This window comes from Pelodiscus sinensis, chromosome 12 (assembly GCF_052426305.1).
Source record: "Pelodiscus sinensis isolate ZL-2025 chromosome 12, ASM5242630v1, whole genome shotgun sequence".
Lineage (NCBI taxonomy): Eukaryota > Metazoa > Chordata > Testudines > Trionychidae > Pelodiscus > Pelodiscus sinensis.
The window spans coordinates 25,406,372-25,421,422 of NC_143063.1; the positions used below are offsets into that span (position 1 = coordinate 25,406,372).

General features: G+C 43.4%; 1 protein-coding gene across 1 annotated transcript; it reads right to left on the reverse strand.

Moving 5' to 3' along the window:
• Positions 1-6,001: 6,001 nt before the first annotated feature.
• On the reverse strand, positions 6,002-11,223 carry UQCRFS1 (ubiquinol-cytochrome c reductase, Rieske iron-sulfur polypeptide 1). Its single transcript, XM_075940188.2, has 2 exons — positions 10,932-11,223; positions 6,002-6,781 (listed from the first exon to the last, which is right to left on the reverse strand). The coding sequence occupies exons 1-2, from the start codon at positions 11,140-11,142 to the stop codon at positions 6,171-6,173; spliced, it is 822 nt and encodes a 273-aa protein (XP_075796303.1). The 5' UTR covers positions 11,143-11,223; the 3' UTR covers positions 6,002-6,170.
• Positions 11,224-15,051: the final 3,828 nt, after the last annotated feature.

Genomic DNA, 15,051 nt, shown 5'->3' on the forward strand with positions numbered 1-15,051 from the left:
TGCTTGGTCATCATTGGAGCAGTGGCAGTTAATCTGCACAGACCTTCATTTTCATTAAAGGCTAATGAAGAACAGTCACAATATAGACATCCTAATGGAGTATGTCATAACAGAAGGAGTCGCTTAGCTATAAATTCTTTGGGAATATATGCAAGTTAATTCCCCCAAGACTTTCTTTTTGGTACACGGAATTGGATACCACCCAAATGAGAATACTGTGTAATTAGCAGTTTAATTACTCATAAACATTTCTACTTTAATTTCACAGTGTATCCACACTATGGATAGTAGAGCAACATCAAACTTTTAATGCTCAAACAGCCTAAATGGAAAATATTTCTGCTCAAGTGTATCTCTGTCCATATGTTAAATTCTAAATTTGCTTGTTATAGGCAGGATACATAATATAGGACCATGGGATTTATCAATTCTCGTGCTATAATTTTCTGCCCAGGAAATATTGAGCTGCTGGCATCACTAATCAAAAAGGGAACAGAAGCCTATTTCTGTCAAAGGATGGAACCATTTTTGTAATGTAAGAATTTTATTAAGACTTTTCATTTTGAGTCCTTATTTCAGCCATTTTCCTCTTGATGTCTGACTTTAACTGCATGTTATACATTGATCCCATTTTAAATATTTGTGGTTTCCCATAAAAGAAGTTCTATGTGTGAAAATGAGAACTGTTCTGGTTTGAAAAATGTTAAAACTGTTTTTATAAGAATTCAATGCCTGAATTTTCCAAAGGCCTGACCACTAGAGGTTTTAAGGTTAAAACAAAACTGAAATATAACTCACATTTCATTCAAAAAATGTGAGTATTGATGTGTTACACTAATTTATTTGGCAAGGCATTGTAAGGTAAATGTAATCCAATCATATTCAGTAACTCCTAAGCATCATGGACATTGAAATCTGGCCTTCCCCTCATGAAATCTCTTTTGTGTACTTTTACCCTATACTACACAGATTTCACGTGGGAGACCAGCATTTCTCAAAGTGGGAGTCAAGACCTAAAAAGGAGTTACAGGGAGTTGGGAGGAGGAAGAGGGTGTCACAAGATTATTTTAGGGGGGGTCACAATATTGCCATCCTTTCTTCTGCATTTCCTTCAGATCCTGGCAGCCAGAGAATGATGACAGTTAGCCCTAAAAGTCTTGTCTAATTCTATTTACCCAACAACGTGCAGGATTTTCCCCCCTTTCTCCCCCAATAAGTTTAAAACAAAAGAAGTTCTTGAATAATGCAATTTTCCTAAAATTAGGAATATGGAGAAAGGCTTAATGCTAGTAAATTGAAGAGCTGTACCAGAAGCTAAGCAACTAAAAGTGAAATGATTACATGTACATTGATGAATTTGGAGAACATATGAAATTCACTAATTCAAGGTGCCCTGTATCGATCAGCATTCCCAAATCTTGCAGAAAATCAGTGTATATGTGTAAGAAGCTGCAGGCCTTTATTTCAGGGTTTTGCTTTTAAATAGACACCTGCCCCCACCTCAAACATGTCTACAGTGCTTGAAAACTGTATTTTATAACTACTACACAGAAAACTAGAAACAACATTTTCAAATGTTAGACCCCTAAATAGAAACAACTGGTTTTCAGAACTTCTGAACAGCACAATCTCACTTTCTGAAATAGGATTAGCTGACACGGCCCTTATTTAAGCCTACATATTTAACAAAATATACTAAAAGAAATTGGAATGGAGGTTTTTTATACTTATCATAGGTAGAATCTTTCAGCTGTCTACACTGCCCCTTCTTGCGCAAGAAAAACCCTCTTGCGCAATGCCGTTATTCCTGAAAATAATTGGCGTAGCGGCATTGCGCAAGAGGGTTTTTCTTGCGCAAGAAGGGGCAGTGTAGACAGCTCCTTCTGGTGCAAGAGCCTCTTTTGCAAAAATGGCGGCTCATTAGGTATGCAAATGAGGCTCAGCGATATTCCACACTTAGCCTCATTTGCACATTTATCGCACAAGAAGCTGCGAGTGTAGACATAGCCCTATACTGCCTCCATTCCCTCAGCTGGAGCTTCCAGAAGGAGCCCTGGCCTGATCGCGAGCTGAGGAGGACCATGTGGGAGCAGCTGTTACACCAGCATGAGGCCATGCACTGCTCCATCATATCTATCACGGAGCACATGGTTGTGTGTATGGAACAGCCCACCAGCCATCTCCCCGCATCTCCAACTCCCAGCACCCCTCCCACCCCCCAGCATCTCCTCCTAGCCCCTCCACGGACTGCCGAGAGCCACAAACACATGGCAGTGGGACCTCTTGGGCAGCTGAAGCCTCCCAAGGCACCTGAGGCAGGCACCAGTCTCAGCCCGAGTCCCCCATCTCTCAGGTTGTTTCTCCAGTCTCTCCCCTGTTGTATATTCCCCAAATAAAAATTACAGGATTTTTTTTCTAATCAGAAATACTCTTTTATTTGGTCTGCAGGGGAGAAAGGAAGGTGGGGAGGGCAAGGGAAGGAAAGAATGGGGGAGGAAAAGCACATAGGGGCAATGCTGAGGCCCTTTGAAAGGAGACCCAGGGAAATCTCACAGGTTGCCTTGGCTGAAACTTTCCCTCAAGCCTCCTGAAGTGCTTGCTGAAAGGGTTGCAAGAGACCCCGAGAGGTCACGAAGTCCAAATCCCTTCCCAAAGCAGGACCAACCCCCACTAAATCATCCCAGGCAGGGCTTTGTCAAACTGGAACTTACAAACTTCTAGGGATGGATGTTCTACCAACTCCCTAAAGTAACCCATTCTAGTGCTTCACCATTCTTTTAGTAAAATGGTCAAACCTGCATGAGCACGGCCCCGATCATGGATTTCCCCATGCCAAACTGGTTTCCGACAGAGCGGCAGCTGTCCAAGTGGCGAGCTTCCAAAGTACAATGGCAACGCGTTTCTGCAGGGGAATGGTGGGTCTCAGCCAGGTGTCCTGTTGCCTGAGGGCAGAGGCAAGCCACTCACAGAGCTACAAGAAGGTGGCCTTCCGCAAGCGGAAGTTCTGGAGCCACTGCTGGTCATCCCACTGCTGCGTGACAATGTGGTCCCACCAGTCAGAACTGGTCTTCCTCCACCAGAAGCAGTATTTGCAAGGAAGAATGAAATTCAGGGGAGGATGGAAGGGAATTTGGTGCATAATGAGCACCCAGGCCTGAGCTGGTCGTTGTGCTCCTACAGCACATGGGCAGTCTACATCTGTGACGACGTGTTGGGGGTCCCCCTTCTCCTGCACCCCCGGAATGGCACGAACAGACTCCACCAGCCAGTAGAATAGAGGTGGTTTAGTGCTTCTCCAGGATACAGCACAGCACAGATGTCATCAGGCTACAGGGCAGGCCTAGGATGCCTCAGCCCCCCTTGATATGGGGGAGGTCTCGGCTTCTAAACCCCCCAACCTGTTGCTGAGGCTGCTTCCTCCATGCTCCCAGACTGAAACTAACTCACTCTCCTCCAGCCCTGCCCCCCAGCCAGGGCAGCATCCACCTTCTTTTGTTCCTCTCCATGGGGGAATAACTAGTCAGACAGGTTGAGACACCCTCTTTGCATGACTCATCGCCTGTCTTGCTCGGTGGTGCTACAGACAGTAGCCAGTGAGTTAGCAAGTTACCCCCCACTACGTTACAACATCAACTACACCATGAGACGCAGCATGAGGCACAAGAGCCTGGCACTACTTTGCAGCAGCTCTGGCTCCATGATGAGAGTGCTTTGGCATCTGCAAGGGCAACCAGAGCACATGGCATGAGTTTGGTGCTCCTTGAGGGAGTAGTCAGTGGAGAAGTATAATGTAAGATGCAGCTGTAGAGGAGCCCCTTTAAGCACAAGTCTCAGTTAGCCTCAGGAAGCAGCTACAGAAGTACCTGTTCTCCTGGTGCCCTCCTCAGAGTGCTTCTAGGGGACTTTAAATGTGATTCCAGCTCCAAGTAGTGTGGACGTACTATTTTGATATAATTCTGCACTATTTCCATGGTGCCTTGTAATATGGATGAGTTATTTCAAATAAGTTAGTTGAAAAAAAGATACAGAAATTAACTAGTTAGATTCCTAGAACTTTTGGATTGTTTCAATGAATTTTGCGTATTCAAAGTTTCAACAAAACATTTCAAAATCTGCCATGAAACAGAAATACCATTCTCTGCTCAGCCCAGCCCAACATTGACTGAAACAGCTAATTCCAGATAGTATCTGAGACTGGACTGTATCAACTGCTGTTGTGAATATCACAATTCTTAAGAAGATGGTGATCTAGTTCACAGTGGAGTTCTGGATTAGCAAGTATTCATAAAGTAATTAAAGTTATTTCCCCTACCTCCTCCTTTTCCCTCAACATTAATGTAAGTTGAAGACAGTCTTATTGCTAGTGAACTTAAACAAGTAATTTGTTTTCCACTATCAAGGAAAATCCAACCAAAATGCTCGTGTATATGTAAAGTAGGTACATGAGGTTGCTGACATGCTGCCAGTGCAGGCTTATGGCACCAATAGTGAACCTAACTTGATTCTATGAATATCTATTATAAAACAAGGTGTTATCACAGAAATTATTATGAACACTGTAAATTCTACTAATACAAACTCATATGCTGTAACACTCAACTAGTCTTGCTTCCTTTTCCCTAAAGTCACCCAAGGTACAGCACAGACCGATAATATAGGCACTTGATAAAAGATTGGATGCAATTAAAAACTATTGGTTCCTAAATAAATTTAAAATTAACAGGGGAAGTAGAGGCAATAGTTGCATTTTTAAAATACCAATATAGGAGGTATTCAGCTTAATGACAGAAATGTTGCAGTCTTAAATGTTTTATGTTCACACTTTATGGTCCCACACAGAGGTTGAAGAGTTGCAGAATTTTAATGGTAGTTATGAGGGTCCAATATATTACAGTAAATCATATATAGAAGTTATTTTACTCAGATATGGCAATCTATTCAAAGAGCCATGAGTCAGGAGCATAGATTTCCTATATAATATATACACACAACATATAAAACACAGCACTAGAAACAATTGCCTTTTGTGGTAATGGCAAAATGGGACATCTCCATTTAAGTGTCAGACTAACCTTTCCAAAACACAGATTTGAGAAAGGATTGTGGTTTTACCTCTCACCTTATTATAATGATTTAATCTGACTTTATTCATGGACTGAAATTGTGTGAAAGCATAAATAAAAGAATAGTCTCATGCTTTATGGTCAGACTTTGCCTATGCTTTTTTTTTTTTTTGCTTGTCAAAAGGTGCTTCTATTTAAAATGTGAATGAAATTAGAACTTGACTTTGACATACAACTACATATAGAAGTGTCGCTATGGTTTAATCAGTGTTCATCTCCATCTATAATCAAAGTAAAAACTGATTTATTACTGCTGTAGAAAGCATGATACTTCAAACTACAGTAAATTGTGTAACTATGAGCAGAGTTGTTTAAGTATGCCTCTTACAGATTGTTTCTGTTCCTTAACATTATGAATTTGTTCCCATGTCAGATTCTCTTTTTATAGTACGCAAGGGCTTTCTTGGGAGGATTGAAATGGCTAGGGTTAAGTAGGGAAAATTCTGGCTTATGTTTTCTGTTCCAATGATTCCTCATCCCTATTTACACTATAAGGCCTCTACGGATGTTACGTAAGTTTAATCAACTAATCGATGGGCTAGGAGCTAACCGCGCTGCGGTTCTGCTTTTTATTAAATATATTAAGAGCCGGTAGGCTCTTAATACATTTAAAAAACAGAGGTGCAGCGTTTGAGATGATTCCTAGATAAGGCCCTAGCTTCCGGCTACCCCTTTTCCTCCCCTGCTCCCTCGGAGAAAGTGCTGGGGGGGCGGGGGGGGGGGGGGGAGGAGGAAGAGGAGAAAGGCTTTTATGCTGGTTTCCGCTCCTCCCTTGCTGTATGCATATAATCGCTTACATCCCTAAGGACATCCAGAACTTTATTAGGTACTGCCAGCAGATTTCCTGGAATTTAAACACCAAATAAATGACAGATCACTCAAGTCTGATTCTTTATTCGGAAACATTTAAGCATACTTCTTGATAACGGTGACTTTAAACAGTTAGGTACATTTTTTGGATAATTTAATGTTATACCACACCAGAATCTTAACCTTTTTTTACAATGTTCATACAGAAAAAGATGAAACAGATCATCGTCCAGTTATTTAACCAACAATAACAACGTTATCAGAAGTAAATTCATAATCTGGAACCTCAAGGTTGGCTGGAGCAGGACCTTTTCGGATTCTGCCAGATGCATCATAGTGTGACCCATGACAAGGGCAGTAATAACCACCGAATTCTCCAGCATTTGCAATGGGTACACATCCAAGATGAGTGCAGACACCTATCAGTATAATCCATTCTGGTTTTTTTACTCTGTCTAAATCATGCTGTGGATCTCTTAGTTCAGTCAGTGGTACTTCAGCTTCCTGATTAATCTCCTGCTGGGTTCTGTGACGCACAAAAAGGGGTTTCCCTCTCCATTTGAAAGCCACACTCTTGCCTTCTGGAATATCAGACAACTTTATCTCAATTTTTGACAAAGCTAACACATCAGCAGAAGCACTCATGCTGGAAACAAACTGGGTGACAATATTCTTAGCAGCATATGCAGTGGCTATGCATGTTGATGCAGTCAGAAGATAGGAAAACCCTTTTCTAGCATCGCTGCTATCTTGAGAAGATTTTGTTTTATCTAACACTTCTTGGCGACGGTAGTCAGAGAAGTCAGGTACTGACACATCATTGTGAAGGTAACGAACACTAGCTGGAGCTGCAACAAAAAGTAAATAGTATTAACTGCAAGCATCTTCTTAAAGACTTAGTACTATACTGATTATGAAGCTTTGTTTCCAGAGATTGAAGGTGAAATTTGAAAGAGGTCCAAAATACTTTCTGTAAAAAGTAATCCTTATTACTGCATATTGTTAAAAGTAAAAGTTAACATCCAGTTGCGGTACTACAAGATCATTTGTGAAACCTAACACGTTTTTATCAATGATCTTTGCCACTCCCACCGAAATCTGACATTATAAGCCCTGTGTCTAAAAAGACACTCCAGATTGTATTATATTCACAAATGAACTATTCCAGGGGTGGCTAACCTGTGGCTCTTGAGCCACATGCAGCTCTTTGCTCACAGAAATGCAACTCTCGGGGCTACAGGTCGTTCAGAGCCAAATGCTCGCTTTATGCACACGCCCCAGTTCCTGGAGGGAAAAGTGCATGGCTGTGGTGGTGGCATCTCTGGTGAGGTCCAGGCATTGGGTTAGAATGGGAGAGGCCTGGGGGTGGCTGGCTCTGGGGGAGGGATGTGTGGTTCTCTGCACTATTATCCACAGCTTTTTTGGCTCTTATTGTCCAATTGGTTGGCCACCCCTGAACTATTTGTTAATTTAAAAGAGCACGGGCACAGCTTAAAATACAGGAGAGGGGCTAGAGATATAATTGTGTCTCAATTAACCGATAAGCAAAAGCTTTTAGGTTAATGTTATAGATTACATGCATTTCTCCCCCTATCCTCCTGCCGCCACCAGTAAATATTTTTGTAGGCTGACCAGCGCCCTGGCTCAGTCCTTCCTTGTGACAGGCTGGGACCTACCCCTGCTGCGACTCTGCATTAAAGTGCATTAGGAGCTAAGCAGGCAAGCAGCCCGGCTCAGTCCCAGTTTGTGCTGGGTCTGGGAGCTCAGACCCTCTTCAGACAGGAGCTGCTATAAACCTACAGAGGGTGACATAGGGTGACAGGCAGCCAGTCTGTGAGATAAGCTGTTTTTAAAACTGGCTCTCCTCACAGACCAGCTCACAGAGTGGCAGGTTTACTCGGGAGTGGAGCCTTAGTGCACTGGGCTGCTGGCCCCACTCTCCGGGTACTAGAGAATAGTCGAGTAACTGATAAGAATTCATAAGGTTAATCGAGTAGTCGATTAACCAATATTTACCATTCCTAACAGGGGCTGCTCCGTTTAATTGGTTAACCACTTAAACATCATGTTTACTAATTAAATGGCATTTTACATTCCTAGTTAAAGAACACTTTACAATTCTACAACTCAAAAGCTTGAAATCTGGTCTTCGCTAAATCCTCCCTTCCATACTTTTCTTATGGAAAGACTACTTGAGCGATGGCTTACCCTAATTTTAAAAACACTTTAGCTGTTTGGTGGCCAATCAGCCCTTGACAGCATAGCTATTGTACATGTTAACATTCTACACTAGCATGGGCACAGGAAGAGAAGAGTAAGACAAATTCTTAAAGTCAGATTTCTTTCATTTGAAAGTTCCTGGAAACAATGGGATTAAGAAATAGGGATTTCAAAAGCATTTAGGCCATGAAACTGCAAACATTTACACGTTTAGTTAACTTTTGACTTCAATGGATCCTCTCACAAGAGTGTAAAACTAAACAAGCATGTATATGCGGGATTACTGCATAAATTTAACAGGTTTCCCTTAAATCTGATATTTACATTCTTGTGTCAAACTTTACTGGTTTGATTCCCAGTTAGACAATTACTATGCCAAAATGGCCATGTTATGCAGCTAAAGAATAATGTAAATATCAATTTAAAGACTGAAAACAGATTTTGTTGTGTAAGAAGATATTCAGCCTTACACTGCATGTTTAGAAGTTTCAGAGGGTAGCTGAGTTTGTTTTTTAGGTTATTCTGTACAGACTAATGGTCTGGTAGAACTTTAGAGACTAACAAAACATGTAGATGGTATCATGAGCTTTTGTGGGCACAGCCCATTTCTTCAGATGACCAGAGTTTGTACTACATGTTTAATTTTTTCCCCAGAAATCACCATCAGTAACACAGAAGGTTAACAAAAGTGTCTCCTGAAAGGATTGATAAGAATTAGGTGTTATGTGCAAAGGAAATCATCATGCAGGGACTGCACCAAGTTACAACTGATGGAGGAAATAAAGTGCATCTATTTACAAGGAACTTTGCGAAGAGAAGCCATTTTCTTAATCTTTAACTGCAGAGAAATTAATTAGCGAGGAGGTAGTTTTGCAACAATTTTAGCTTTAAAATGTTGTATGTGCTCTTTTCAATGGGAAAGTAATTCAGCATTAATCCTCATGTTTAGTGTTGAATATAAACTATGTTTTGTCAGCACACTGATGTTAAACAAGACTTGAGTCAATGTGGACAAGGCCAAGAGGTATGTAACGTGTCAACTGGATAATATTTGTTCAAGGGCACAGCATAGTTCTACATTATTACATGTAAGCCCACTGTTTTATACAGAAACGTAATACACACTTTAAAAAATGAACATGGACAGAATTATTGAAAAAGGATTATATTGAAGCTTTGCATCAAAAATTTTCTATCGCTCCGACCACGCTTGGTTTGAAAATTAAGTCCTGTAAAGTCCAACACTACTCAAACATTTTATTCAGAGGAAAAACTGTCAATACCCTTACACAAAGCACTGCATGAACTAGAAAAAGGCTGATGGCAGAAAAAAAGTTTTAATCTCTCTCATTTAACAAAGCTCCTTCTTTTGATCTCAAAAATAAGTCTTTCACTTTGTAATTAAAACTACAGCCACTCCGACTTACCAACACACCAATTTACGACCATCTGTACTTACAACCAATCTCCTATTAACCCCATTCTAAAATTTTCCAGTTGAGAACCATGTACGTCAAGTATTTCGAACAGTGCGGGCAGCGTGTTTAAGGGTATTTCCGACTTACGACCAAATCAAGTTACAACTACATGGTCGGAACATAACCCGTTCATAAGTCGGGGACTGCCTGTATTCATGTGCTACATGCAGTGTTTTCTATTCTATCCCCATTCCGGAGCTGTGAAATGAAAGCCTGCGAGTAGTACCTTCAAGGAGTCAAGCACAAATTATCTAAAATCACTACTTCTGATTAGAAATATAAAAAGCTATTTTAAAAGGTAACTCTGTAACTGCTAAGAAATTTCAGCGGTTACACTGTTACACACGCTGCAGCACTGTTACACATGCTGCAGGGATGTCAAATTTAGATTAACTGGCTAATCGAATAGTCAATGCAATTTGCATAGACTATTCAATTAGTCCATAAGCACACCTCAATCTTTTAAGCTACATTTCAAAGATGAAAGCGCTGTGGGGAGCATGGGGCATTTCAAAGTGGCAGACCCCCGGCTCCCCACAGCACTGCCACTTTGAAACATCCCCTCCTCTGTACCCCCCCCCCCGCCTCTTTCTAATAGAGGCAGTAAGTGGGGAGGGGGCATGACTAGTCAACTAGTGTGTTGACTATACAATAAGCGACTAGTCCTTCACATCCCTCATAAAAGAGTCCGCAGGAAAGTCGGGGCCCACCAATCCCTCCTGGTCCGGCTGGGAGGGGAAGTGTCTTTGCCCGGCAGCCCCTGCCAGCGGGCCACAGCGTGTAACCTGTGGTGGGGGTGGGGCAAAGACAGGGGCCCCGCCCGCACTGGAGCTGCTCCCGTCAGTACCTGTTAACCTTTTAACGCCCTACTTCAGACCAAGCAGTTGGCACTGGATTCGATTCAATTACATCCTTGAGCGTGGAAACGACTCAGAGCTGCTCAGGTTTCCCAGTCCCCCTCGGCGTCCCGCACGGGGGGGGGGGGGGGGAGCTTTGGACAGCCCACCGGCCCCCGACCCTGCGCACTGCGGACATTTCCGCCGCTGGGAACGGGCACAAACGGTGCCCGGGCGCAGGCCAGCGGCAGTAACTCACAGCGGAGCTGCAGACGAAACCCGCGCACGGGAAGCGCTGCCCCGGCTCACGCAACCCTGGAGCCGCAGGCCAGGCCTCCCCCGCACCGAGCCACACACCCCCCGCCGCTGCTCCCACAGGCCCCGGCCGGCTACAGCGGCCCACCCACCCCCGCTAGCGGCCCGTCTCCAGCCCGAGCCCCGACTGCCCCACCCCCGTGCCGCACCGTTGATGCTGGCGGTGGCGACGAGGCCTCCGCGGGGCGCTCGGCCGCTCAGCGATTCCCGGCTCAGCACCAACCGCTTCGCGTCCAGCGGCAGCTTCCCGGGCCGCAGCACCACCTCCGGCACCAGCGGCTTCAGCGGGCCCGGCACGGCGTGCGCCGCGGCCGACAGGTACGGAGCCAGGGGGCCGGCACGGGCAGCCACGGACAACATGGCGGCGAGTGCGTCTGAGGTGGGTCACCTCAGTCGGTCATAGGGCGGGCGCAACTTCCCGACAGCCCTGACGCCGCGCGGGCGACGTGCCCCGCCCCCTGCCCGTACGTGCGCACGCCCCGCCCCCTGCCCGTACGTGCGCACGCCCCGCCCCCTCGGGTTGCTTCTGCCAAGGTCACTCTCCGTGACGTCACCCAGGCTCGCGTTTGTCCCCAGGTTTGGCTGAGACTTGCGGGCCAGCTGGCTTCAGTAACCTCCCGGACCCCAGCAGGCACTGCCGCTGCAGCCCGGCGGTGACGTCATTCAAACCACTACCGCAGCCTGGTGACCTTATGCTACGTAATACATGAGGTCATCTCACACCAGTGACGTCATGCCCTTCAGCCGGCTAGCGGGTTGCGGATACTGCACCCAAAATGACAAGTCACCTCAACTGGATGGAATCACAGAAATGTAGGGAGGGAAGGGCCCTCTAGAGGTCCCCAAGCCCAGCCACCTGTGCTGGCCAGCTGCACAATCCTTGTTCAGAATGGCTGCGTCTAGATTGACATGATTTTCCGGAAATGCTTTTGACAGAAAAGTTTTCCATTAAAAGCATTTTCGGAACAGAGCATCTAGATTGGCACGGATGCTTTTCCACAAAAGCACTTTTTGCGGAAAAGCATCTGTGACAATCTAGACGCGCTTTTCCGCAAAAAAGCCCCGATCGCCATTTTTGCGATCGGGGCTTTTTTGCGGAAAACAAATCTGACCTGTCTACACTGGCCCTTTTGCCTGAATGGGAGCAGAATAGTATTTCCGCAAGAAGCACTGATTTCTTACAGTAGGAAGTCAGTGCTTTTGCGGAAATTCAAGCGGTCAGTGTAGACAGCTGGCAAATTTTTCCGGAAAAGCGGCTGACTTTTCCGGAAAAACTGGCCAGTCTAGACACAGCCAGAGTGTATGTTGTAACATAACTTTGTGCCTCACAGAAAGGGCAATGTGCTGAGTTGCTCTGGGGCCCAGCAATTTACAAAGCTACAGTGGCAGCTGGAGCCACAGGCCCTTTAAATCACCACAAGAGCCCGGAACAACAGTATTGTGGACTGGCTGCCTTATACCCACTTTTCCACCAAGGCCTGGGTCCTTCTGGAGGTCTGGAGCTGAACCCTGCCCCATTACCCAAGGCCTGGCAAAGTTTGTCACCAGCACTGATTATGCTATAATGACAAATTCACATACAACCATTACCACATATTACCAGAACTCCCTAATGCTGCAACATAGCTATTGAAGTAGCGAGCTACTTAAGATTAGCTCAGTGCAAAAAGGCCTCAACACAGAATCATCAGGTCATATTGAAGTGCTGTCATATAGTAATAAAATGTCATAGTGTCCCAGCCCAAATCATCATTTCATGCCAATATGACATTTGCTGCCTTGCCATTATAGCTTGTAAAAATATAAGATTAGAACAATGTTACATCATAGACCTGTGGTCATGCCTTGCCAATTGATCATCATAGTCGTCACATTGTTATTTAAGCAGAGCCAAAGTAGTACTCAAACATAGTATGTGAAAACACTGTCCTGTCACACCAAAACATCATGCCCACCGTGGCATGGTGATTCTTCATGGCTGTGTTTTTGGAATGCACTGTTTAATTCTATTAGATCTTTAGACAGTTATATGACACTAGTTGGCCTGGTATCAAAAGCCACAATCCTACAAACACACGTGTTTAATATTATTACCATTCTCAGCTTAGGGTTTAAAATTAGCTGGCACTTGGTATTGACACTGTGGTGACGGTCTTGCCTGTATCCGATGCTAGCTCCTTTCTTTCCTGGCAGGGAATGGCTTAGCAAGCACAATTGTTCCTTATGAGAAAGGCACCAGTCTGTGCCCTGGTGAGGCTTGTCACCACTTTACGCATCTCATCCTCTATCATGACACCATCTGGGTTATTAATGAAACATCTTTAACCATTATCTGAAGAAAAATTGTTAAAATTCAGAGACAAGTTATATGCTCTTTTCTTTCTCTGTGTGCTGTCAGGTTTCCTTTTTAAATCTCTTTCCCTCCTCCCTCCTTTCTTTAAGCTGATTTGACTGTTGTCCTGTTTTTCTAGTCATTATTTCTGTTTCAAGGGAGAAAAACAGTGATAATCTTGCACTTTGTCTCTGGAAATTTGTGGGCCATAAATTTTATATCATGTCTGAAAAATGTAAAGCACATTTTTCACCACACGCTTGTTATTTTTATCACTACACTTCTGTGACCAGTCTCCAGTTTCTACAGCTTCAGTCTCTCATACATTGCTTACCATCAGCACGTTCTGTCTGGAACTCAGGCTCCTACAGAAGTCAAACAGTTCCCCTGAAACTCATTCTCATCATCAATGATTAGCAGGGTGGAGGAACACAGCAGCTGTAGTTCTCACCAAAAGTATATATTCTCTCATTTTGGGACCACAAATTATCCCTCTACCTTTAGTCATTTGCACACATTTGGGGCCCAATTCTCCACTCCATTACATCAGTTTTACAGTGGTATAGAATAGAACAGAGTAAGGCCATTTATATATATTTTGGCTGAAATAATTTTATTACCGCAGAACATGTATTATGTGAATTTTACCTACACAATGCATATTTGATTTACACCCATTATCTTCAATGGTGTTTCTCTGGGTGTATACCTAGATGAGTGAGATATGGTCTTAGTCCTATATTAGAACATTTTATTAGCAAACTGTGATGATCTTGATTTTCTTTAGTAGAACTTTTAAAATTCACATGCCTTTTTGTTTATTTTAAACTCAACTGAGATGAAACAAACTTCATCTGCTAGACCTAAAATATAGGGCAAACTGGGGACTATTCAGTTTGCATATCATACCATTGTGGAGCTTTTCAGATGTGAGTTTGTAATCTAATTTTGTGTATATTTGGAGGTTTCCGTATATATAAGGACACGCAAAGCCATTAAATGTCAAAATTGCTCAGTTGTTGTTTATATTGCTTTAAGTTTATAAGACTCCAAGAAGTGTCTGTCTCAGTCTCTTGGCACTTTGGACACATAATTAAAGTCACAATAAAAATCACCATGGCAGTAGCTACCCCCAAAATAGAACAATAACGTAATAAACCACACCCTACAGATAAACTTACATATCCTCATTCCTCATCCTTTAAATATTACCCTTCAAGCAAATCTTCCCTTCCCAAAAGATCTCGTTAAAAGCTGAGCTTTGCAGCATGCCTGGAGGGCCAATAGATTCCACTTGTTTCAGACTGAGTGTGGGGAGTACATTTGAATGGTGAGGATAGAGAAGGTCTTATCATCAGCTCCCTCTTTTACAGCAAGAAAGGCAGCTTTAGCTTCAGTGCCTCCTAGCTGTAGCATCACAGTAGAGAGAGGCAGCAGCTGCTCAGGCCAGTATATCTTATAGTCAATACCAAATTACAGATTCCACTTGGATATGTTATCCCAGCTCCTGAAGGGATTTGTTCTTTTGGACAGCACTTCCCATCCTTACATTACTTAGGCATCATTTCTAAACTTGCATGAAAATTTCATGAGATTTGGGAAGGGCAGGTGCAACTTCAGATTTAAAAATTTCAAAAAACTATGGAAACTCCATTTGTCTTCAAATGATTGTGAAAATAAAGCTGCATTCTCACTTTTTTACTTTGTCACTGAATCTAACATAATATATGGTAGACTATACTCAGCTGATGCATTAATTACATAAATTAAGTTTGGTTCCACTTGAGTTCCATCTGGCAGCCCAAACACTTAACACTTGTCTGAACATTGAGATGTTAACCAGCTTTTTGAGCTGAACAGCTATCCACAACTCCAGCTCAAGACATCCCTCCAATTGCAACTCATCAGGCAATTAATCCATCCCATTCAAAAATGAG

Excerpts from the sequence above, each read along its gene's own strand:
- UQCRFS1 (XM_075940188.2), bottom strand. The coding sequence starts at position 11,142 with ATGTTGTCCGTGGCTGCCCGTGCCGGCCCCCTGGCTCCGTACCTGTCG. Across the intron at positions 6,782-10,931 it reads CGCCACCGCCAGCATCAACG|CTCCAGCTAGTGTTCGTTAC; the intron begins GTGCGGCACGGG and ends TTTTTGTTGCAG.